Genomic DNA, 25896 nt, shown 5'->3' on the forward strand with positions numbered 1-25896 from the left:
TGACTTGGCCACTATGTGCCTGTCATGTTGCCTGCCTAAAACTGTTGGTGAGAAAGGAGGACGGAATGGATATTAGGGAGGAGAGGAGAAACATCTGCATAATGTGTCATCAAGAGGGATGTCACACGGGAGCATGTTGCAAGTACAAGGGCTGCAAATAAAGAGCAATAGAGATTTATTTTGTTTTAAAAATATTATTTGTTTATTTGAGAGGGAGACCGAGAGCTAGGGAGCACGAGTGGGGGTGGTGGTGCAGGGTGCTGAGAGAGCACGAGTGGGGTGAAGGGCAGAGGGAGAAGCATACTCCCCGCTGAGCAGGGAGCCCGATGAGGGGCTCGATCCCGGGACCCTAGGATCATGACCTGAGCTGAAGACAGACACTTAACCGACTGAGTCACCCAGGGGCCCCAGCAAGAGAGAATTAAGTTGTTAGAGGTACAGGGCTTCCTACATCTGTAAATCTCTGGATATCTCTCAGTCTCAGGCCAGACTCTAGGATAGAGAGGTAGTTGACAATGTGAACTTCAAAAGTGGACAGACCTCATTAGCTGTCTGAGTTTGCACAAATTACTTAAATTCAGTGAGCCTCAGTTTCCTTATCTGCAAAATGGAGATAAGAGCCATATCTACTTCATTGAATGATATGATCTATATTAAGTGTTTGGCACAGTGCTTTGCACATAGTAAGTCCTCCATAACTATTAGCTATTACTATGAGTTATTATTTTTGTAAATCAGTTCCTGCCTACACACACACACACACACACAAGATCCCTCCTCCCATGGACCTGTTCTTCCTGCTGTTACATTTTTTCTTCTAGTAAGTCCTCCATAACTATTAGCTATTACTATGAGTTATTATTTTTGTAAATCAGTTCCTGCCTACACACACACACACACACACAAGATCCCTCCTCCCATGGACCTGTTCTTCCTGCTGTTACATTTTTTCTTCTATTTCTAGACCCAATGTAAAAGGTAACATGGTCTTTTATCACCTTCTCTGAGCCTGAACTAGGTCTTCTAAGCACTTCTATCGTTCTGTTAGGATGACCTGCATCCTCGTGTCATCCCTTTCTAACATATGCCCTCTGCACATAGTGCATATTACTCAGGGACCCGGGGCGTCAGGGGTGCCTGTGAATAGACCACCGTGGAGAGCCTGATCATCGTGTGCAGGTGCATAGAATCAGCACATACATACCCATGCAAGCCTGTTTCCTCCTCTGGAGAAGACTGAAATGGGCTGTACTGTATTTGCTGCTGTATATTTTCTTTGTGTAGAATCTATTATATTGATATATTCTTTCAGATTAGTGGAACATTTCAAGTAAATATTCCACCAGTTTTGCTTGGGTATACTTGGAGTAAGACTTACATGTCTCCTAAAGAAGATAATAATGGGCAGAATTTAAAAGAATGTGCCTTCTTAAATATTTTTGCTACCATTGAACCTCAGATATCACATGTCACTTGTAATCCAGAACTAGACAAGGTAGGTTTTACATTGAATTGTTTTTATGTGTACTACTAAAGAAGTATATACCGTTTTAAAAACTAGTAATAATAATTTCAAAGTTGGTAAAAATGAGCATTGGTTCTTGATATTTTCCTGTGGGAACAACATGGTACAATGTCAAAATATTTTGAACTTTATTCTAGTTTTCAGATCAAACAGATGTTTTGGAGAGAGCACAGATTTTTAAAAAAACTTGTAAGGCGATGTTTCCCAACCGAAGGATCACAACTACTGTTTTTAATGGTGAAGGGATACAGATCTTAGTAACAAGATATATCAAGGCATTAAATCCACCTCAGCAACTGCTGGATATGTTTCTTCATGATTCTAATGCAACGCTTGTAAGATATGTATTTTAGTAGCTTTATTGATACATAATTCACATTACATAGAATTCACCCACCTAAGGTATACAATTCAATGGTTTTTAGTATATTCACAGAGTTGTACAATCATCACCATAGTAAATTTTAGAATATTTTCATCAATCTTCATTTATATTTTTTTGTTTACTTTTTTATATTAACTTTGAGCATAACTTTCTTACTAAAATCATTTTGCTTTCAAAGACAGTTTCCTGAGAAAGAAACCATCTATGATGTAGTATGTCCTCCTAAGCCCCAGATGAGGGAGAATATTTCTTCTAGATTCCCTTCATTTCTGCCCCCTTGGTCTAGAGTCCCTGTTGCGACACCAGTTCATGTGACCACACTAGCTTTGTAACATTTCTACCAAACTTTGAAAAATGACACAGAAAAATTCCTTTGACTTCCAGGCAAAATTAAAAGTTTTATTTCTAAAGCGGCTGTGTCCTTCTAAGGATTGCTTCTCACAGGATAGCTTCTCTCTATGGGAGAATAAAGAAACTATGTTATATTTTTCTCTGTAAACTGCCAACTTAACACTTTCCGCTCCATCCCTATGTGGCTTTTTCCTTATGCGTATCTATTTACCAGATGACAAGAGAGACATATACTCAAAATTGAATTTCATATAGAATAAAGATTTATTTACTATTGGCTCAAAACCTCCTTCTACTTTGAGAAAGGAAAATAGGAAATCAGAAATATGTCTCCTCTTTGAGAAAAAAATTAGCTTCGCTTAAAGGATCTGTGAACAATTGCTTATATCTTTTGTTTATGTAGGTTTGATTGAGTTAATTGGCTTACCTCAGAATATTTATATTATTTGTTCACTATAAAGCTCCCTTAGCTGGACTCTTTAGGATAAAATCAGAAATCCTAATTTAGGTTGCCTTTTGCTCCACTCTGCCTTTCCATCATGAGTTTTTTTCCTGTCTGTTTCCTATCATCCAAGTCCAAGAAGATAATAATGCTGTGGATTTATTTCAAAGACAATCTTTTTCTTTAAAAAAAAAAAAGTATAACCCTTAGCAACTTTGTTTATGAAGGACTATGAACCATGTTTAATTAATTGCATGGAGTCAGAAACATGACCAATGTAGAAGGTCATTAGTGCATAAATGATGGCTATTATAAATCATTGAAAATGTCAGTAAACTTTCTGTGTTGACTTATTATTTGTATCCCTTTCTCCTTTCCTATTTTAGTCTGGGCCCTTGTCTCTAGCCCTGTAGGGGTAAAAGGGCACCAACATTTTCCTGCTTCAACAGCTTGTAACAAGCTTATATTAATAAAAATAATTCTGATAGATTTGTAACCTAAAAGCAAATCAAACTTTTGCTATTCTTCAATATCTTTCTAAAAAAATTTTTACAGTTCTAATTTAAGGTATGTATGTAATATATATCATATTTAACATTTTAATAATTTATTACAGTGAAGTGTCACGGTTAACAGGCATTCTCTGGACTCAGGCTAACTGGGCTTATTCCCAGAGACTCCATACATTGTGTTAGCTCTGTGACCCTGGGCAAGTTATCTTAGCACTCTATATTTGTTTCCTCTTACATAAAACAAAAGTAATAACAGTAGGTACTTGATGGGCTTGTGGGATACACTAAATGCGATGATATTGCATGTAAAACACTGTGCTTGGTGATGGGTATATAGTATAGTATGCACTTAATAAATGTTAGTTAATATTATTCTAGGACCTCATTGCTCGCTTTGTATCTTTGATTCCTACTGTGCCTGATATTCTGGATGAAAATGATGGTTTTGACATGTGGATGACATCAGAGGTAACAAATGATGTTTTATTTATTTATTTATTTATTTTTAAGATTTATTTATTTGAGAGAGAGTATGTGCATGCATGAGTTGGGAGGAGGCGCAGAGGGTGAGAATTTCTAGCAGACTCCCTGTTGAGCACAGAGCCCTACATGGGGCTCAATCTCACAACCCATGAGATCAAGACCTGAGTGAAAACCAAGTCAGACCTTAACCAACTGAGCCACCAGGTGCCCCCATTATGTTTAATAATTAAAATACATAGTATTTCTTACCTTTCTCCTAAAGAAACACTTATGCACTTATGAAATACTTTGTCTTATGAAATTTGAAAACATTTGATAATTTAATACATCATTTTCAACTCTATAAATCCATAGAAATAATTCTGAAAGAGAAACAAGCTTATTCAACGTTATAAGTGATAGCTCATGAATTATTTTAATGCAATGGGAACTCCAGGAGTACAATATTATGGCATCCTCCAGAGAGAAGCGTGGTTTGTCACTATGGAGCTGGACAGATGCTGAGTCTAGGGCAAATACTTCTCAGAAGCTTTCCCCAGCTCCCCACATCTGAATGAAGAGCTTGTACAGCAATACCCTTCCTTAGAGATTGGATTAAAATTCTCTTTAGATTGGTTGCCAAATAAATTACAAGCCCCATGCAATATTTGAGAAATATTTATACTAAAAATTTGTTTATCTGAAATGCAGATTTAATTGGTCATCTACTTTTTCCCAAAATCTGGCAACCCTCATTAGAGCAATTTTTTCATTCCACCTTAAATTATATTTAGTTGCTTATGTTTTGACCCTATACCCATACTCTGTATCCCAAGTTTAACCTCTGAATGAAGCGGTAGATTTGATTATTTATTTTTATATTTTTATATAAATTTAGCAAGCATTTGATAAATACTTTGAATTGAAAATTACTAGTATGACAGGAGCTTAAGAGAGGGACAGTTTCCATCTGGAATGGCACTTATTTGGAATGTTTTAGAGGCTAGAGTTGAGCTGAAATGGATTTAGAGGGCACAGGACTAACTAACTTAATTGTTCATCTACCCTGTCCTCTGCTAAGTGAGCAAAGGAGACACAAGCATGTGGTTCTAGTGATTCAGTGATCGAAATCTAGTAAACTTAAAGAGGTGTCGTTAACTTTAGACTCTTCTGAGATTCTTTGACCTAATCAGAGTATATTCTTGGGTATTATGATCCTGCAGAACATTGAAAGAGCCTCTAAAATATCTAAAAAATAACCATAAAATTAACCATTCAGGTAAATACTAGTACTCCTGAGTCTCCCCCCACCCTCCACACCCCCAATCCAAACAATACTCATAACCAAGAGGTTAGTTACTACAAGTATGGGATTCCTCTTGGCCAGTGTCTTCCCAATGACATGAACTCTTCGGCCATGGAATGCCCATGATGTATGACTAATTAGACTGCCACAGGACAAGTGTTTTTTTCTTCTACCTAACATACAGTCTTTGGAGAAAAATAAACATTGGTTAAATCCTACTTCAACCACTTAAGAGCTGTATGACCTAAGATATGTAACCTCCTTGGACCTCAATTTCCTCATCTGTGTCATACCGGGATTTTGAAAGGCTAACATATATGCAAGGCATCTGGAACTCAGTATGTTAGTTACCTGTTCCTTCCTCCTCTTGTGAAATCTAACCAGGGGAACCTCCTTGGCCTGGCACTGAAGACTACTCATATTCTGCCTTTCACTCTTCTGTTCACACTTTCCTTTCAGAGGACCCATGTTACCATCCTCCCTAACCTCCATCCCTCACCATCACATTCAGCCAGTGTGTATGGTTATGGCCATTTCAGTTTTTTAAACATTGAAATGTTTTCATACTGATTAGCAAATAATCACTGTGAAGAGCTCCTGAGGTCCCCCACCCCCACCTCTCCAGCCACCATAGCCCTTCCTCTGGGACTATACTGGACCAGAAAGGACACGTCCTGTGTAAATGTTGCAGCTGCTGTTCAGCAACAACAGACTATTGCCATATGAACATTCGGGCCCATATGTGTTGTTAGATCTTTTGATTTTTTTCAAGGGAAAAAAACTCTGCAGAAATGCAGAGTTTTATATGAGACCTCCTGATTTTAAAAAAACATTCCGGGGCCAAGCAAAAAACACACCTATAGACTCGAACTAGGTCATAGACCACCAGTCTAACATCTCTGCTATGCTTTTTCTCTCTTGCTACAACAGCATTACTATGTACCCTATATTTGACTACAGCTCTTTCAGTTGAAGAAGTTTCAATCATCTTCCTGATTGGGCTTCAACTCCATCCTCTTCTTCTCTTTGAGTTGAGAAGACTATATTGGTATTGGACAGAATGAAGCTCCATTGAACAAAGGATACTTTCCCCAAAAACTCTATCTGATTTCCTATCAAATGAGGTTTCTTAAAATATCAGTCCATATGTCCCTGTTTTCCAAGGGCAGTTTAGTATCTGTCCTAAACAGAAATATCCTATTTTTGGATGATAAACTATTTGGTCACTTACACAGTATCCACCTTAATTGTCCCACAGTAAAGGTGACCCCTATATTCCGAGTTAGTGTTCTCCCCAGTGTTTTCTCAGGCAGAAGGTATCAGAGCTTTCAGCTTTGCAGTCAGTCACCCTAGCCACCTGGCGAAAATGTGTGTGTTTGAACCTAGAGGGAGCAGAGGGGCTCTAAATCTGCGGGATGCTTATATTACTCATCGTTCTCATCTGTTTTCTTTTGGCCTTGTTGCTTTTGCTTTGCCTTAGCGCTGCATCAGTTTGGCTATTGGAAATAAGGAAGAGCATGCCATACTACTCTGTAATTTCTTTCTGTATTTTGGAAAGAAAGCTTTGGTCCTCCTGGGGAACTCAATGTTGGAAGTAAGTGCTGGCGTTAATATTTAAATAGCGTAAACAAAACTAATCAGCCTTCAGCTGCAAATTTAAAAGACACCAACCCCAGTTTTCCATCTTTTCACAAGCTAATTGGTGAATTTCATGGGCAAGCAGTTATTTAGTTAAGAGGATAATGTTGGCTCATAAAAAACGACCACAATGTAAAGAAAGGCTTTCCTTCGCTTTTCTTTGTAAAGCTGTACTAATAATAGTGCTACTTCATGCGATTACTAAGATATTAAATTATATAGCGAATATGTGACACTGAGAAGGGCACCTTGGTTCATAACAAATAATAAATGGTGGTTGTGGTGGTGATGGTGATGAAATAATAGTTATAGCAGTAGTTGTAGGGGTTGTTAACTATCATCACCACCATCATCTTTATAACTTCCTAATAATAGATTTAAAGGTCCTTAAGAAATACTTCTCCCCATTCTTCCTTCCTCAGTTTTTCGTCATAAAAGATGTGGGCCTGAAATTTGTGTTTACCTACCCGAAATTTTTACAACTTAATTATATGCTCCTGCATTCATACCTCCAGAAAGCTATCGTCTTTTGGACTGTTTCTCTTTCTACCACGAATATCTTGATAAGGGTCAAGATTTTTCCAGTCTGGTTTTAGGTTTTGTGTTATGATCACTTATTTCTCTATGTTTCCTTGGCATGGCTTATTATTTTTTTTTTAATGATTCTTTTATTATGTTAGTCACCATACAGTACATCCCCGGTTTCCGATGTAAAGTTCGATGATTCGTTAGTTGCGTATAACACCCAGTGCACCATGCAATATGTGCCCTCCTTACTACCCATCACTGGGCTTATTATTTTTGCCACATTTGCAAGCTAAAAAGCCTGTGGTTAATTTCCCCCTCGGGATCCCCCTGTGTAGTTTTAAGTGCCACTAGATGGCAGTAAACAGTCGACAGTATTTCAACAAACATTTGCACTTGTGCCTGTGAGCCCGCACGGTGGGCACCTCAGCTCTGTGCTGAGGAGAAGCCTCCTGTACTGTAAATAAGATGAGCACAGTGATAAGGAGCAAGAGCGTTGGAGAGACCAGGCTGCACGGCACAGTGTTAAGAATTTGTGTTTGGGAGTCAAAGAGGGGTTTTAAACCCAGCAATGCCATTTAGTAACTGTGTGGTCTAAGCTTGTCTATTTCTCTGAGCCTTAGTTATCCTCTCCCTGAACAAGGCTAATGCCATTTACTGTTACACTAGACAAACCCCTCAACCTTGGACTCTTATCTGAAAGATGGGCATAATGATCACCCCTACCTCGAAGAATTTGGAGTGAATGCAAGTGAAAAATTTAGTGTGAATGCTGAGCACAGTACCTGGTGCACATAAATTCCCAATAAATGTTCAATAGTCTTTACTATTATTACCTGAAATTGTTATTCTTTTCTGAGAAAACTTTGCCCTTAAAAAGGAATGTTCAGAACAGAAAATAACATAATGACTATTTTACTCCTCAGATGGTTTCCTATATACTTTGTCTCTAGCCTCTAACTTCAGATCTTGTTCTCAAAATTAACCTAATGGCTTTTTAACTTCACTTGGCTTTTTCAGAGCCTTCAGCAAGTGTCCATTTCCTAACTCTGCGTGTTCCCCTTCAGTCCCGAAGTATATTCCATTCAAAGCAGGGCTAGTCCATATAGTGCCTTTGTGGGAATTAGGCCAAAGTATTCCTACCTCAGAACACTTCAGGGCTAGCTGTTGGGAAATTGTCAGGGTATACAGATTTTTCTAGAACAACGTGTTTTATTGCTGTGAAGGTACACCATACAGGGCTGTACATGGCAGCACCAGCTCAAAAGTTCTCTCACTTGAATCTTCATGCTAGCCTGAGCCTGAGGATTTCTGGAACTTTGGCCTTTTTGCTTTTCAAAAAGACTTTGAAGACCCTGAAAAAGACTTTTAGATATCAAAGATATCACATACTTACATTATAATTTCTACATACAAAAATGAGTTAAATCAACCACCCACCAAACATGACTTTAACTCTTTTTCCTCATATAGGGGCAAGTGGCTTATGTATTAACTCAAGAAACTGATGAATATTTGCTTTGGAATCCATTAACTGGGCAATGTCATAAGCAGTTCGACCCATTTTGTCCCTTACAAAGTGTAGACTGTTTGTTTGATGATGGAAATGTAAGTATATGGGGGGGGGATTCTTATTTTGAGTTATCTCCTCAAGAGTCGAGCAGTGCTCCTCTACCCTGGCTCTACATTAGGATTGTGTGGAAAACCTTGAGGAGGCTACAGATGTTCAATTAGCATCCCTGGAACATGGGGCCAGGGAAACCTTTTATCCATAAAGTTCCTCAGGTGATTCTATAGCACCTCCAAGACTGAGAACCGGTAATCAGTCTAATGTTCACATACCCCTAGAATCTCTTCACCTCCCACCTCAGAACCTCCTTTGGCTTCTACCACTTCAGCTGGTCGTAGGACTGTAAAATTTCGCTTCATCCTAACCAAGTAGGGGCGTTGTGCTCCCATGTGACTCTACTGATTTTATGTTAATGTTTTAATAGGTCTGGTTTAATATTCAACAAAATAATACACCAATGGCTGTATGTTTTGACTATTCAAAGGAAGGTTTCTGGAAACAGTTGCTTCCAAAAAATTTCCAAGGGACAAAAGCACATACCATACAGGTAAATTTTATTTTTCCAGGTATATCTGTATGAAAGTTACCATTGGTTCTAATCTTTACCAGTCATGCCAGCTCTTGTTATGTTTACATAGCTGGTTGCCTGTTGATTTACTTGGCAATATTAATAAAATCTAGTTTTCTTTGCCATCCAGCCTGAGTTTGGGCTACTCCGATCATACTCCTGTATTTGCAGAAAAGAGGAGTTGAGAAGAAGGTATCATCTTAAATGTGAATTTAGATTTTAACGTAAAAAATTTTAGATGTTCTGAAACTGAAAATATAATGTTAAGATGGTGTAGTAAGTTTACTTTGACTTAGCCCTTCTGCTCCACATCCATGGGAATGGTAAAATATAAAAATTGAAAAATAGAAGGCTTATCTGGGCTCCAAACCATTACGATTGTCTCATGGAATAGAAACAGGACAGAAACACTAGCAGTGAGTAGGGCTGAACAAGCGATAGCAGCAAGGTCTGAAAATGGTTCATGAAATCCAGGGAACCAGAGCCGGTCTCACTTTTTGGAGCCAAGGGTTGTGATGGGGCCCCTACTTCACTACTCTTGAAAGAAGATGGGGAAGAAAAGCTGCAGACAGAGGGGCATAGGAGGCAGGAGGTGGACGCACAGCCCTGAGGTCAAGAACAGCCTAACAACCAGATGGCTCAGCCAGTGGATCTGTGATGTACTCAGTGTCACTTTGTGAAGACACCCCAAATTTCACTTCAGTGGCTGTTCCTGGATTGAGGGCCATGGTACGCAGGGTGCAGGCAATTGCAAAATCCATAAACTAAGAGCTACGAGCCCAGAGAACGTGAGAAGGGAAAAAAAGTAGAAAAATAGGCAGAAAACAATTCATAGAAGCAGAAACGTGAATGCTCAATCTCACTCACAATCAGAGAAATACAATTTAAAACAATAAAACACTACTTCACGTGTATGAGATTGACAAAAAAAAATTAAGTGTGATCATACCAAGTGTTGGCAAAGAGGCAGAGAAATGGTGGGAGGGTAAATTGCTATAAATACTTTGGAAAGCAATATGATGATATCTGGTAAAGCTGAAGATGCCCACACTTTGATCCACCAATTCAGCTTCTAAATACATACGGTAAAGGAGCATGCACAGGGAGACAAGTATAGAATGTTCATTATAGAACTGCTTGAAACAGCGAAAAAGAAAAAAGAAAAGAAAAGAAAGAAAGAAAGAAAGAAAGAAAGAAAGAAAGAAAGAAAGAAAGAAAGAAAGAATTCATCCACCAGAGAAAGAATACATAAGTTATGAAGTAATCATACAATGAAATCTTCTATATAGTAGTAAAAAAAAAAAAAAAGAACCAATTTACACTAGTTCTCAATTTGGACTGTATGTCCATTACATCAGAATCTCTGAGGGTAGAACTCGCACACCTGTATTATTTAAAGCTCCCCAGGTGATTCCAGTGTACAGCCGAGATTGAGAATGACTGATCTAGAGCCATGCACATCAACATGAATGAATATCTAATAAGTAATGTTAAGCAAAATAACGAATATGTGAAATGACACAGAGGACAAAATCACTTATATAAACTTTGATGTAATGTAAAAATTCATAAGAATGATAAATACCAAATTTAGGTTAAAGGTTACCTTTCAAGACAAGAGACAGAATGAGATCGGGGGCAGCATACAAAGTACTTCAAATCTGTCTGTAATATTTTACTTCTTTTTAAAAAATCTAAAAAATCTAAAACAGATATGGAAGAATGCAAAAATATTAGATATAGCTAAGCGGTAGTATGTTCATTATATTATTTTTTTATTTTTTTATTTTTATTTTATTTTATTATTTTTATTTTAATGGTTTTTTATTACATTATGTTAGTCACCATACAATACATCCCTGGTTTCTGATGTAAAGTTCGATGATTCATTAGTTGTGTATAACACCCAGTGCACCATGTAATACATGCCCTCCTTAATACCCATCACCAGTCTATCCCATTCCCCACCCCCCACCCCTCTGAAGCCCTCAGTTTGTTTCTCAGAGTCCATAGTCTCTCATGCTTCATTCCCCCTTCTCATTACCCCCCTTTCTTTATCCCTTTCTTCCCCTACTGATCTTCCTAGTTCTTATGTTCCATAGATGAGAGAAATCATATGATAATTGTCTTTCTCTGCTTGACTTATTTCACTTAGCATTATCTCCTCCAGTGCCGTCCATGTTGCAGCAAATGTTGAGAACCATTCTTTCTGATAGCTGAGTTAATATTCCATTGTATATACAGACCACAACTTCTTAATCCAGTCATCTGTTGAAGGGCATCTCGGTACCTTCCACGATTTAGCTATTGTGGACAATGCTGCTATGAACATTGGGGTGCATATGGCCCTTCTCTTCACTACGTCTGTATCTTTGGGGTAAATACCCAGTAGTGCAATGGCTGGGTCATAGGGTAGCTCAATTTTTAACTTTTTAAGGGACCTCCACACTGTTTTCCAGAGTGGCTGTACCAACTTGCATTCCCACCAACAATGTAGGAGGGATCCCCTTTCTCCACATCCTCTCCAACAATTGTTGTTTCTTGCCTTGTCTATCTTTGCCATTCTAACTGGCGTAAGGTGGTATCTCAGTGTGGTTTTGATTTGAATTTCCCTGATGGCTAATGATTTTGAACATTTTTTCATGTGTCTGTTAGCCATTTGTATGTCTTCATTGGAAAAGTGTCTGTTCATATCTTCTGCCCATTTTATGATTTGTTTATTTGTTTCTCGTGTATTGAGTTTGAGAAGTTCTTTGTAGATCTTGGATACCAGTCCTTTATCTGTGGTGTCCTTTGCAAATATATTCTCCCATTCCGTGGGCTGTCTCTTAGTTTTTTTGACTGTTTCCTTGGCTGTGCAGAAGCTCTTTATCCTGATAAAGTCCCATAAGTTCATTTTATCTTTTATTTCTCTTGCCTTTGGCGATGTGTCGTGAAAAAGGTTGCTCTGGCCGATGTCATAGAAGTTGTTGCCTATGTTCTCCTCTAGAATTTTGATGGATTCCTGTCTCACATTGAGGTCTTTCATCCATTTGGAGTTTATTTTTGTGTATGGTGTGAGAGAGTGGTCAAGTTTCATTCTTTTGCATGTAGCTGTCCAATTTTCCCAGCACCATTTATTGAAGAGACTGTCTTTTTTCCACCGGATGTTTTTTCCTGCTTTATCAAAGATTAGTTGCCCAAAGAGCCGAGGGTCCATTTCTGGGTTCTCTATTCTGTTCCATTGGTCGATGTGTCTGTTTTTGTGCCAGTACCATGCTGTCTTTGTGATCACAGCTTTGTAGTACAGCTCGAAATCCGGCATTGTGATGCCCCCAGCTTTGTTTTTCCTTTTCAACAGTTCCTTGGAGATTCGGGGCCTTTTCTGGTTCCATACAAATTTAAGGACTATTTGTTCCAGTTCTTTGAAAAATGTCCTCGGTATTTTGATCGGGATAGCATTGAAAGTGTAGATTGCTCTGGGTAGTATGGACATTTTAACTATGTTAATTCTTCCAATCCATGAGCATGGAATATTTTTCCATCTTTTTATGTCTTCCTCAATATCTTTCAAAAGTGATCTATAGTTTCTAGGATATAGGTCCTTTACGTCTCTGGTTAAGTTAATTCCAAGGTAACGTATGGTTTTTGGTGTTATTGTAAATGGGATGGATTCCCTAATTTCTCTTTCTTCAGTCTCGTTATTCGTGTATAGAAATGCAACTGATTTCTGGGCATTGATTTTGTATCCTGCCACCTTACTGAATTGTTCTATAACTTCTAATAGTTTGGGAGTGGATTCCTTTGGGTTTTCCATATAGAGTATCATGTCATCTGCAAAGAGAGACAGTTTGACTTCTTCTTTGCCGATTTGGATACCTTTGATCCCTTTTTGTCTTCTGATTGCTGTTGCAAGGACTTCTAGTACTATGTTGAATAATAGTGGCGAGAGTGGGCATCCTTGTCGTGTTCCTGATCTTAAGGGAAAGGCTTCCAGCTTTTCCCCATTGAGAATAATGCTTGCAGTAGGCTTTTCATAGATGGCTTTTATGAGATTGAGAAATGTACCCTCTATTCCTACACTCTGAAGGGTTTTAATCAGGAAAGGATGCTGTATTTTGTCAAATGCTTTTTCTGCATCAATTGAGAGGATCATATGGTTCTTGAGTCTTTTCTTGTTGATATGATGTATCACATTGATTGATTTGCGAGTGTTGAACCATGCTTGCATCCCAGGTATGAATCCCACTTGGTCATGATGGATAATCCTTTTAATGTACTGTTGGATTCTATTAGCAAGGATCTTGTTGAGGATTTTGGCATCCATATTCATTAGAGAAATCGGTCTGTAATTCTCCTTTTTGAGGGGGTCTTTGCCTGGTTTGGGGATCAAGGTAATATTAGCCTCATAGAATGAGTTTGGTAGCTTTCCTTCTGTTTCTATTTTTTGAAATAGCTTTAGGAGAATAGGTATTATTTCTTCTTTGAATGTTTGGTAGAATTCCCCAGGAAAACCGTCTGGGCCTGGAGTTTTATTATTTGGAAGGTTGTTTATCACTGACTCAATTTCTTCATAGTTAATTGGCCTATTTAAGAAATCTATTTCTTCCTGTTTCAGTCTTGGTAGTTTATAGGTTTCCAGGAAGGCCTCCATCTCTTCCAGATTGTTTAGTTTTTTGGCATATAGCTGTTGATAAAAGTTTCTAATAATCCTTGCAATTTCAATGGTGCTGGTCGTGACCTCTCCCTTTTCAGTCATAATTTTAATAATCTCAGTCCTTTCTCTTTGTTTTTGGACAAGTTTTGCCAGTGGTCTATCAATTTTATGGATTCTCTCAAAGAACCAGCTTCTAGTCCTGTTGATCTGCTCTACTGTGCTTCTGGTTTCTAATTCATTGATTTCTGCTCTAATCTTGGTCAACTCCTTCCTTGTCAGTGGGTTAGGCCTGTCCCTCTGTTGCTGTTCCAGTTTCTTGAGGTGAGAATATAGAAACTGCATTTTAGATTTTTCTATTCTTTTGAGTGAGGCTTGGATGGCTATGTATTTCCCCCTTAGGACTGCCTTTGCAGTATCCCATAGGTTTTGGACCGTTGTGTATTCATTCTCGTTGGTCTCCATAAATTGTTTAATTTGTTTTTTGATTTCCTGGTTTATCGAGTCATTCTTGAGCAGGATGGTTCTTAGCCTCCAAGTGTTTGAGTTTCTTCCAGGTTTTTCCTTGTGGTTGAGTTCCAATTTCAGAGCGTTGTGGTCTGAGAATATGCAGGGGATAATTTCAATCTTTTGGTATTGGCTGAGACCTGTTTTGTGTCCCAGAGCATGATCTATTCTTGAGAATGTTCCATGGGCATTTGAATAGAATGAGTATTCTTTGGTTCTGGGGTGTAGTGTTCTATATATATCTATGAGGTCCAACTCGTCGAGTATGGCATTCAAAGCCTTTGATTCTTTGCTTAGTTTTTGCCAGGGTGTTCTGTCTATTTCTGATAGTGGGGTGTTGAGGTCCCCTACTATTACTGTGTTCTTATCTATATGTCTCTTTATTTTGGTTAAGAGTTGGCTTGTGTATCTTGCTGCTCCCCTGTTGGGGGCATATATATTAATAATTGTCATATCCACTTGTTGAATACTTCCTTTAAGAATAATATAGTGCCCTTCTGTATCTCTCTCTATGGCCTCTAGTTTAAAATCCAGTCTATCTGATATGAGAATTGCTACTCCAGCTTTCTTTTGAGGTCCATTTGCGTGGAAGATGGTACTCCATCCCCTTACTCTAAGTCTGAATGCATCTTTGGGTTCAAAATGAGTCTCTTGTAGACAGCAAATGGATGGGTCATGTCTTTTTATCCAATCTGCAACCCTGTGGCGTTTTATGGGAGAGTTTAAGCCATTTAGATTGATAGAGATTATTGACAGATATGATTTTAATGATGCCATTTCTCTTTAAAGTCTTTGTATCGGTTGTGACTTGCTGCTCTGTATCACTCTTGGGGCCTTTTTACCTTTATAGAGCCCCCCTTAATATCTCCTGTAGGGCTGGTTTCGTGGTTACGAAATTGGTTAATGATTGGCGATTTTGGAACGTCTTTATTTCTCCATCAATTCTGAATGACAGCTTTGCTGGATAAAGGATCCTTGGCTGCATGTTTTTCTCTGAAAGAGCTTTAAAAATGCCCCCCCAAGCCTTTCTCTCATTCCAGGTCTCTGTAGACAGGTCTGACGTAATCCTGATACCTTTGCCTTGGTACGTGAGAAATTTCTTTGCCCTGGCCGCTTTCAATACTGTATCCTTGGATCTAATATTTGCGAATTGCACTATGACATGCCGTGGCGTAGGTTTGTCCTGGTTGAGCTTGGATGGGGTCCTCTCTGCCTCTTGGACACGAATGCTTGTTTCCCTTGCTAGATTAGGGAAGTTTTCAGCTACAATTTGTTCAAATATCTCTTCTAGACCTCTGTTTTTCTCCACCCCTTCAGGGATGCCGATGATTCTGACATTGGATCGTTTCATAGAGTCAGTAATCTCCCGTAATCTACATTCGTGGGCGTGGATTTTTTTAAGACCAGCTTCTATTTTCGTTTTTTCTTCTACTAACCCATCCTCCAATTCGCTAACGCGTTCCTCTGCCTCGGTGACCCTGGCCGTCAGAGCCTCTAGTTTTGACTGCATTTGGCTCATAGAATTTTTAATTTCTGCCAGATTCGCTCTCATTTCCGCCCTTAGAGATTCTATATTCTCATTAACATTTTCGTTAATACTTTTTTCAAGTCTACACATCATCTTGACCATTGTTACTCTGAATTCCATTTCTGATAATTTGGTTATATCCATATCCATTAGTTCTGTGGCAGAGGCCACAGACTCATTGTCTTTTCTTTGCTGGGGGGGATTTCTCCTTCTTGTCATTCTGATGAGGAGAGGTTGTGGGGTTGTCCAGAGCCCAAATTATGGACCGGGACCCAGGCTGTGGGCCCTTGTTTTATAGGGATCTTAGGGTTGTGGGCTAATTGATTTTTCAGCCTGCCTTCTGGGGGAGGGGCCTGCCGCACCGATACTCAGGCAACCCTGTTTGGGTAGAGTCTCCGTGTCCCCTGCAAGGGGGGANGGATGGGGATGGGCATGCTGTGAGCCGGTATTTCCAGGCGTTTGTTCTCTGGCGGCTTTTCCTGGCGGTTTGCTGTGCCTCTTCTGAGAGTCAGAGCAGCAGCGGCCAAATCTCAGCCTCTGTCTCAGAACAGAGGGATAGCGGACCATTCTCCACTGATGTTCTGGCCACTTTAACTCTGTTACTGTTGGTGCTGCTCAACCCTGCAGCATCCCGGGATGTGCGCCCCACACCCGGTGTCCCAGCCCTCACTTCCAGGGCCGGCACGTCTCTGTCCTTTGTGTTTCTAACACCGCCAGCCGCCAGCCGCCCGTCACCCCCGTGCACTCCCGGAGCTCCTGGTCTCCAGTCTGGTTCCAGTGAGCGCACCGGAGCTCCATTTCAGTCTGGTGGCGCCCGTTCCCCAGCTCACAGTCTCAGTCTGCGCTCTCGCGGGTGCCGGTCCGCGAGTCCGCCCGCTCCCCGTGCAGTTGGCTACCGCTTCCCGGTGCCCGAACGCAGCGGCTCCCTCATCCTTCTGTTTGTCTTCTGATATCTGTGCCTGGTTTCACGGCTCCCCACTTCGTACCTCAATACCCAGCGCTGGAGATGTTCATTTGTAGAGATCCAGATGTATCTTCCTGCGTCTCAGGCTGATTCCGTGGATGTTCAGGCTGGTCTGTTACCTATCCAGCTCGACTCAGGGGACAGGCTGAAAAAGGGGTCCCCTACTCCTCCACCCTCTTAACTCCCCTCCATTATATTACTCTTAACGCTTGTCTGTGTATTTGAGGCATTTGACAACACCAAAAAGAATGCATGGTGGTTGCAGGGAAGGGATCAAACAGTACCAAACTGTATAAAGAATGTCCCTCCTCTTCAATGTCTTTTTCCCACTGTCTAAGAAATAACTACTCTTAGTAGTAACTTGTGCATTCTTCTAAACATTCTCCACGTGATGCAAGCATATATATTTTTAAAATATTTCCTGTTTGTAAAGTCATTTTAAAGAAGGGGAAATGTGCTTATCTCTCTTGAGCAAACACTTTCAGCATCCACAGGCCATGCCTTGCTCTTCCCCTCCCAAAGTTGTGACTGACGCTGCCTCCTAGGGAGGAGAACGGTGTATTTAGAGATGAGATTTTTTGTTTACCATTAATCATTCTATTAGGCGTTTAGTGACTGTTTTTTGCATGCTTGCTCTGAGCCAGTGCTATGTCAGGCATGGGTACCACAAGGAAGAGACATGTCTCAGTATTCCCGGGGCTTGTGTTCTCAAGGAGCAAAGAGAAGGAAAGCAAGCCCTGCAGGACAGAGTGGTAAATGTGATTACAGAAGAAATGAGTGTGCTTTGGGAGCACACAGGAGGAGGACCTGAGGAGAAGGACAGTTGTTGGGGCTTCCTGGGAAAAGGGGATGACTGACAAAGTGAGGAAGGTGAGCAGGAGCTGGCCAAGAGGAAAATCAGGATGGAGAACCGCGCAGCAGAGAGAGGGCACAGCAGGCATGAAGACGTGCGGGGCTTGGAGGGATCTGTGGAGCAGCTGCAAGGCCAGCTTGGCTGTTGCCAGGGAGGAAGCAAGACAAGCTCAGGGGTGAGCAGAGTCCTGCTAAGGACATGGCCCTTTGTCCTCAGGACAGTCAGAAGTCAACAGCGCTAAGACAAGTCTGCCATGATCACAATCGTAGTTTTTAAACGCCACTCTGCCTGAGTGTAGAAATGATTTCCATAACTGGTTTATGGAACATAAGAAGTAGGAAGATTGGTAGGAGAAGAAGGGGAAGAAGAAAGGGGGAATGAACCATGAGAGACTGTGGACTCTGGGAAACAAACTGAGGGCTTCAGAGGGGAGGTGGGTGAGGGAATGGGATAGGCTGGTGATGGGTAGTAAGGAGGGCACATATTGCATGGTGCACTGGGTGATATACGCAAGTAATGAATCATGGAACTTTACATCGAAAACTAGGGATGCACTGTATGGTGACTAACATAATAAAAAAAATGAAATCTTTTGTCAAGTTGATCTATAAATAGAAAATTCAGAATTGCATTTGACTTGCATCTCTACTGATTTGTTTCCTGTGGTTAATGGCCCTCAATCTTCTGTCTTGCCACACACATCCCAAAATAAACTGCAATCTATAGTGAACACTTTATCACAATTGCGAACACAAATTTGAGCGTGTAAGATGAGCACGTGGTACTCAGAGATGAAGTTAACAGGGAAATCCTCTTGAAGTTTTAAAAGATATGAATTTCCTGAAAGAAAGGGGCCTTTGCCAAAAAAGGAAAGTGGACTAATACCTCATAAACTTACTGAGTTAACATAAAGCAAGCCTCTTTTTCAGGTCTGAAGGTGGCCTCACTAATGCACAGGAGTTACTTTCTGGAGAGAGGGGGCGGGGGAAGGGAGTGGAGGTGTTGGAGGGTTGGACAGTGGCTGGTGACAGCAATAAAGGCATTCGGTTTACCTGTCCTATCTGGGATAGCTGGTGGCCCTGCAACGTGACGCTGGAGCTCTCGGTTCCCTTTCTCCAGTGCCTCCCATCTGGTGTGGGGAAACTACCTATGCCTGGGACTGTTCTCACATCTATCCATGGCGGGCACCAGAACCTTGGAGGGCTTGCTGAATGAAACACGGAGTGCTTGGCCTTGCCCTCGGAGTTTCTGACTCAGTCCCATGTGGGGACTGAGAAGCTGTATCTCTTAACAGGTTCCCAGGTATGAGGTTGCTGGTGGGGGCCGGGGGCACACTTCAAGAACCACTGGCTTAGATCACCACGTGACAGACTGCATCTTCTCAATCACTCCTGAGATATTCCAGCACCTAGAGGTCTAAGAACTGTTGCCTTCTTTTTGCACAACCCTCCTTCCACTCGTGTCCCTGTCTCTACAGCTGTCTCTATTTCTCAGTTCAGGAATGTCCAAGGTAAAAATGTCTAAACCCAGCCACTCCTTCTTGTGCACGTGAGCCCTGTGAGATGGGGCGGGGAGGGCTGGTTTGGGTGGTAGACTTACGAGTCCTTTCTCTTCGCAGCAAATCCTGCCGGACAAGGAAGGGAACATGGGGGAATGTGGCAGAGCATTGCTCTCTGCTGTTTTCACAGTGTCTGGAGCGACAGCTTGGAGACAGAGGAGACTGAAATGGAACACACACACACACACACACACACACACACACACACACACACACGCACAAAGACCCAGCTCCTGTGAGCTGAAAGAAAAGGGTACTCAAAGAAGGAAAATGATAAACCATGTTAACAGAGTAGTAGTAAAAGTAATACCTGATTTTATTGAACAATATGTGCCAGGCTTTGCATGTATTACTTTATTTCAAAATCTTCACAAGACGCTAGGGAAGTAAATACTATTACTGTCCCTCTTTTAAAGATGTGGTAACTTCACCAAGACCCCAGTTAATAAGTGGAAGAGACTAAAGCAGCTGCCAAAGATTACCTGGTATCATCGATAAACCTGTCAAATGCTTGCTTGCGTAAATGAATGTGGGCAGCAGATCTGTCTTCCCCAGCAAAAATAACTTTGTAAATCCTTTCCTCATCCCGTGCTCTGGTAAAGTAGTACTAAAATTAAAGGCAGCACTGTGATCTGTGTTTTACCTTTGCGCCTCTGTAGTGGGGTGATTTTGCCACATGAAAGTGGTTCGGGTTCTCCCTGTTATAATTAGCACTCCAGGGGTGACTTTGATGTAAAGATGGTCTCCCTAGAATCTTTTCTAACTTTCAATTGTCTCCATATTTCAGCCTGAAGAAATAATTTATTGTGAGACTAATAAAAGCATGATAGAAGATCTAAAGAACAGGTATCACCTTTATTTGTATCTTATGGTTACTATGTTTTCTCCTGAATCTTTCAGTCCTCTTTCCACCTTTCAGTCCTCTAACCCAGTCTCTCAGAACACCTATTCCATTCAGCAATAGAAGCAGGAAATGGAGTTTATAATAGTTTCTTCCACTGAGTCAGCTGTCTTTTGGTCTGTGCATCGAAAAACAGCCCCTCTGCCATTCCAGAACACTCCTTAAAAAGACCATCTAGGTCAAAAAATGGTTGCTTCTGGAAACATTGTGGGGCTGCTATTGGGAAGTTGTTGGCACAGACACCTGTTAACATTAAAGTAGTAAAAGCGTGGTAGCTAATACTTCTTGAAGGGACATGAAGGTAAATGGCCCACCACTTGGAGTATGGAAAAAACATCCAAGTTGGGTGGTAACATCAATACTGTCTTACCCCCACCCCCGGCACTCCCCCCTTCTCTCACACACACACACACACACACACACACACACACACACACGCACACACGTGCCCTAAGGAGTTATTCAGTCAAGTTGAGCAAGTTTGTCAGTCACAAACTTTGCATCAAGCCTTACTCTTACTCCAAATGTGTCAGAAGCTTCTTGATCTTCCTGCCTCCAGTGACTCATGCTGACAGAGGAGGCTGCCACATAAGCTGCTTCCAACTGATCAAAACAAAGCATGACAAAACATAATTTTGCTAGTCTTCTCTCACTAGCACACAACTCCCACCTCTTATTCCCTTCCTTTTCCCCCAATTCTTAACAAAAAAAGGGAAGAAATGGAGTAGAGAAATGATTCCCAGCTTCTGTTTTTTTAAAAATCAGAATCACTTCTAGAACTATTTAAAAATAAGATGCCAGGGTCCCAGACCAGACCTGTTGAATCGATATCTAGAGGTAAAATATGTTGATGAAGTCCTAGTGGCGCTTCTGATGCTTAGCCGCTACCGAGACCGCAAACTCCAAACTGCTCGATTACACTACAGACTTAGCCAAGAGGAGACTCCCAGTGGCCTTTTTTTTTTTTTTAATTACACACTGATTCTGCAGGAATGAGGCCTCCCAAGTGGGCCCCGTCAACCAACCTGCACTGTCGCTGGATCAGTCTACCAGCAGGCCCTGTTCTGGGGCTGAATACACAGGCACAAATCCCTGCCTCTACAGAGTATACATTCTAGTAGGGAACCTGATCATCATGCTTACTGTCCATGCCTATTTCCTTCTGACTCTACTTGCTGAATTAACTGATCAAATAAATCCATCCCTGCTAACATCACCCAGACCAGACATCTGAACTTTTGTGAATGCGGTTTCTTGGAAACACAATGTTTTATGGCAGGGTTGGGTCCTGGAGAATGCGGATGTCAGTTCAGTGACCAGACAGTAGACGGTTGTCACATCACACCCAGTAGGCAGCTGCCTACACAGGTAACTGGAAAGGAGCTGTGTCCTTGAAATCTCATTGTTAGCTACCCCAGGAAGCTTCTTGCTTTCCCAAGCCAAGCAAGAGCCTGTTTCTCCCCAACTTAAGTAATGTGAATGATGGCAGAAATACTTAGCCATAGAGGACTGGTTCATTCAAAATCAAAAAAATATCGTTCTCATACTTGAGTAAAGCGCCAAAGCTCTTATCACATTTATTAAACGAATTGTAATTTATCATGAACTAATCTTTGCATTCTTATGTTAGGATTGAAAGGACTCTGAAATGTAAAATGATGGAGTGGCGACCTAAACAGCCGACACGTTGGAATCGACAATGTGCTTATATTTTGCGAGAAATCCTTCCTAAACTAGAACTTGGCTCTGGAAGCTTTGTTTCCCCTAAAGAAGAGAGTGAATTTGAAAGACTACTACAATTTTATTGGGTATGTATATGATTTAGTGCATTAATAACATTTGTTTTATCTATGTTGTTCATTACTAGGTAATAGTAACCTTCAATATCCCTGAAATGCTATTTATCTTGATCCTAGATGATAGATGATATGGTATTAAAACACATGTATTTATAGACTGAGAAATTTCAAATATACTGAACAGCTATTACCATGACCACATTGCATGAAGTTTTCTTGGAATTAGTCATATGTTATATGTTATATAAACCACAACCTCTGGAAAGAGATGACCGAAAGGAAATCACCTGCAATTACTACTTCCAGTGGTAGTGATAGAATAGATTCCCTGTCCTTGGTTCTGGGCAAGGTTCCAGGCAAGCTTTAATATCTTTTATATGCAAAATACTCCAAATTTATGTACCCAACCTGGACTTCTCTCCTGACCTCCTCTCTTATAATTTACCAACGCATGTGACATCATCCTGGACGATTAAAAGGCATCTCAAACTCAACAAGTTCATAACCAAACATGGTAGGCATTTGGTATATTGCTAGGGTCCTCCTTCTTTCCCCCTGTCTACCTCCAGCTCTGGGCATCCTCTCATTGACTTTTCCCTATGAACTGGTCCAGTAGGTTTTTGAAAGCCCCAGCATCCCAAGAGTGAGATTCTTTCCCCCTGCCATCCCATAGACTAGGAGATATCGCCTAGTGAAACCCATTGAGAGAAGAAAGGAAGGACTTTGTTGGGAGTTTAGTACTTAGCCTGGGGCGGGGAGGCAGTATCTGCAGGTGCTATTTATTCATGAATAGGGAGGAAGTTGTTTTGTTTTGCATTAAAAAAAATAGAATTAGGGGTAAACAGATAAACAAAGCATATAAGCCAAGGTTTAAAACTTTGAATTTCTTTGTAAAATTATCTATTTAATAACACACAATCATAAACTTGAGCTGAATCCTGTTGGCTTGGATTCAAAACCTCATTTAACCACTCTCTAGCTTTGACCAAATTACCTAACTTCTCTATACTTTCCACCCCATTGAGCAAGATAAACAGGGATAAAAATAGTTATCTGGTTTGTGGTTATGGTGAGGATTAACCACAGCACCCAGCACTCAGCAAATGTTTAGCAAATGTTAAATATTATTTGTATTCTATGTGCCAGGCATTGTGTTAGGCACTGGGGTTATGACCATAAACAAGACAGATACAATCTTGTGCATTCACAGAGGCTATTGGCTAAGGAGACAGACCAGAAAACATATGATTGCAATATATTTTATTAAGTAAGTTAGGAGAGGATAGCATCCTATTGCAACCACCCGGGAAGGACACGTGAACAGATTTAAGGATCAAGAAAAGCCTCCTGAAGTAAGTAATCTAAGGTTTTAAAGAAGTTTATGATTGTTGCCTGTGTATTATTAAATAGATAATGTTACGTAGGACCATGTACCATGATCCTTTAATCCTGTCACATGGTTGTCACTTAAGAAATATGAACTAAGAGTGTCTGGGTGGCTCAGTCGGTTAACCGTCTGCCTTCGGCTCAGGTCATGATCCTGGACTCCTGGGATCGAGCCCTACATCGGGCTCCCTGCTCAGCAGGGAATCTGCTTCTCCCTCTGACCCTCACCCCACTTGTGCTCTCTCTCTCTCTCTCTCAAATAAATAAATAAAATCTTTTAAAAAAAAGGAATATGAACTGGATCAATGTTAAATAAATTCTCCCATAATGCTCACTTAAATACCCCATTTGTAGGACAAAGTAATCTTTTCATTGTCGGTTTGCTAGTCTAGAAACAGTGCAAGTACGTGGAGTGTTGAGTGCGCAGGCTCTGCTCTCAGCTCTGGCTCTGCTCCTCTCTCTGCGGAAAGTGGGAGCTATAGTAGAACCCACTTCGTGAGGTTGTTTGAGGATTAAATACGTATGTGGAGCATTTAGTACTATTCCTAGAACATCATAAGCACCTATAAAATAACTTATTTTATGACTTCCATTCTACATAATTGTAGCACAGGTTTACATGTTCTTCTGTCTTTTGTCTAGGTCACAGGGTTTCCTATCCAGATGCCATACACTGATGTACAGTCAATTATTGATGCTGTGTATCGAACTGGAATTCATTCTTCTGAATTTCCCCAGACAGAATTTGCTCTAGCTGTATACATTCACCCGTACCCAAACAACATATTATCTGTGTGGGTCTATTTGGCTTCCTTAGCTCGACATCAGTGAAAAGGAAGAAGAGAAAAGGAAAAAAAAAATGTGCTATGGGCCCCTCGCCCAGAGCAATGAAGACTTTTCTGGTACTTAGGACTTTGCTACTTATCCTCAAGTCCAGCCAAGTGTGAACCCAAGTCTTGGTTCTTTATAGAGTTGGGCACCATGGAGACTCACTCCCTGACCCTTTGAGGATGGAGACCTCTTCAAGGAGAACACTTTGGGCAGTCTGGTGGCCTTGGGTCACTGTCTACAGTGTCTCTATCTCTGTCAAATAAATAATAAATAAAATCTTTTAAAAAAAAAGAGTGAAAACCCTGTCTTACAGTGAGCTTGGCACATTTGATGATGGTTCTGTTGCCATTCCAGGTGGAAGGAATTCAAGTACAGACATGAGGTCATTGCCTCTCATAAGATAAAAGATTATTACACTAGTGAAGTAAAAGGAAAATCTGCCACTTTGGGCTGAGGGCTGAGGCCAGCTTCTGGGGGCTTCCTCAAAGTTTTCACTTGGGATGTTACTTACTGACCTGAAGTTCTTTCAGCTCCAAATATTTGGAAGGGTCTCCCAAGAAACTCTGTCTGATATGCTTTCCTGATTCTGTGAGAAAGGGAGAAAATGGTCTTACCAAATCTCAAGGCTCCTTTTCCCTTTAGTGAACAGCCTGCCATTCTGCCTCTGGCACTTTTCTGCTACTTTCCTTTCCCAGTTGTGGCTCCAAGGAGGCCTATCTGGATCCTAGGAGCCTCGAGAGAGAGTGGACAGGGATCTGAGTCAGAAGCACTGTGCTTTCTTCTATTTAATTGTTCTGTGCTTCGTTAAAAAATATATATATACACTTTACTTAACTGTTATAGGACAACTTATTTTAGAAAAACCAAAGGATTTCCAGAGGTTGATGAGAGTACTTTTATAGGAGGTAAAAACAGGAGAAAGTAAACTTCTGTCTCCCAGTGCAGGAGTGCTGGAGCTTCTGGGTTCCCTTTCACAAGCAGAGACCCCACGTTTGTTGCTGGGGAATCCTCTGAATTCGTTCCTGCAGTGCACCAACATGGGCTGACGCCAGAGAAGACCTCATGTATTTGCAGTGATGTTTGTGTTGGACCAAACTTGAGATTACTAGAAGAGTAAAATAGTAGGGATGTGGGTGAAGAGAATGCTTTCTCTTCGAGGTTAAAACCTAATGGTGTTCTATCAATCTAAATGGCTTAAACTCTCCCATAAAACGCCACAGGGTTGCAGATTGGATAAAAAGACATGACCCATCCATTTGCTGTCTACAAGAGACTCATTTTGAACCCAAAGATGCATTCAGACTTAGAGTAAGGGGATGGAGTACCATCTTCCACGCAAATGGACCTCAAAAGAAAGCTGGAGTAGCAATTCTCATATCAGATAGACTGGATTTTAAACTAGAGGCCATAGAGAGAGATACAGAAGGGCACTATATTATTCTTAAAGGAAGTATTCAACAAGTGGATATGACAATTATTAATATATATGCCCCCAACAGGGGAGCAGCAAGATACACAAGCCAACTCTTAACCAAAATAAAGAGACATATAGATAAGAACACAGTAATAGTAGGGGACCTCAACACCCCACTATCAGAAATAGACAGAACACCCTGGCAAAAACTAAGCAAAGAATCAAAGGCTTTGAATGC

The 25896-nt window shown here is 40.7% G+C and overlaps 1 protein-coding gene across 1 annotated transcript in view; it reads left to right on the forward strand.

Annotated features, from left to right (window-relative positions):
- Positions 1–24400, forward strand: part of CC2D2B (coiled-coil and C2 domain containing 2B) — a 100333-nt gene extending 75933 nt beyond the window's left edge. The window contains exons 27-35 of the mRNA XM_034663036.1: positions 1313–1495; positions 1663–1860; positions 3594–3683; positions 6464–6577; positions 8620–8754; positions 9141–9263; positions 20115–20173; positions 21859–22036; positions 24056–24400. Coding sequence (XP_034518927.1) covers positions 1313–1495; positions 1663–1860; positions 3594–3683; positions 6464–6577; positions 8620–8754; positions 9141–9263; positions 20115–20173; positions 21859–22036; positions 24056–24244 — 1269 coding nt within the window. The 3' untranslated portion in view covers positions 24245–24400. The remainder of the gene's footprint in view (positions 1–1312; positions 1496–1662; positions 1861–3593; positions 3684–6463; positions 6578–8619; positions 8755–9140; positions 9264–20114; positions 20174–21858; positions 22037–24055) is intronic.
- Positions 24401–25896: the final 1496 nt, after the last annotated feature.

The sequence above is a fragment of the Ailuropoda melanoleuca genome, chromosome 6, assembly GCF_002007445.2.
Source record: "Ailuropoda melanoleuca isolate Jingjing chromosome 6, ASM200744v2, whole genome shotgun sequence".
NCBI classification, from domain to species: domain Eukaryota; kingdom Metazoa; phylum Chordata; class Mammalia; order Carnivora; family Ursidae; genus Ailuropoda; species Ailuropoda melanoleuca.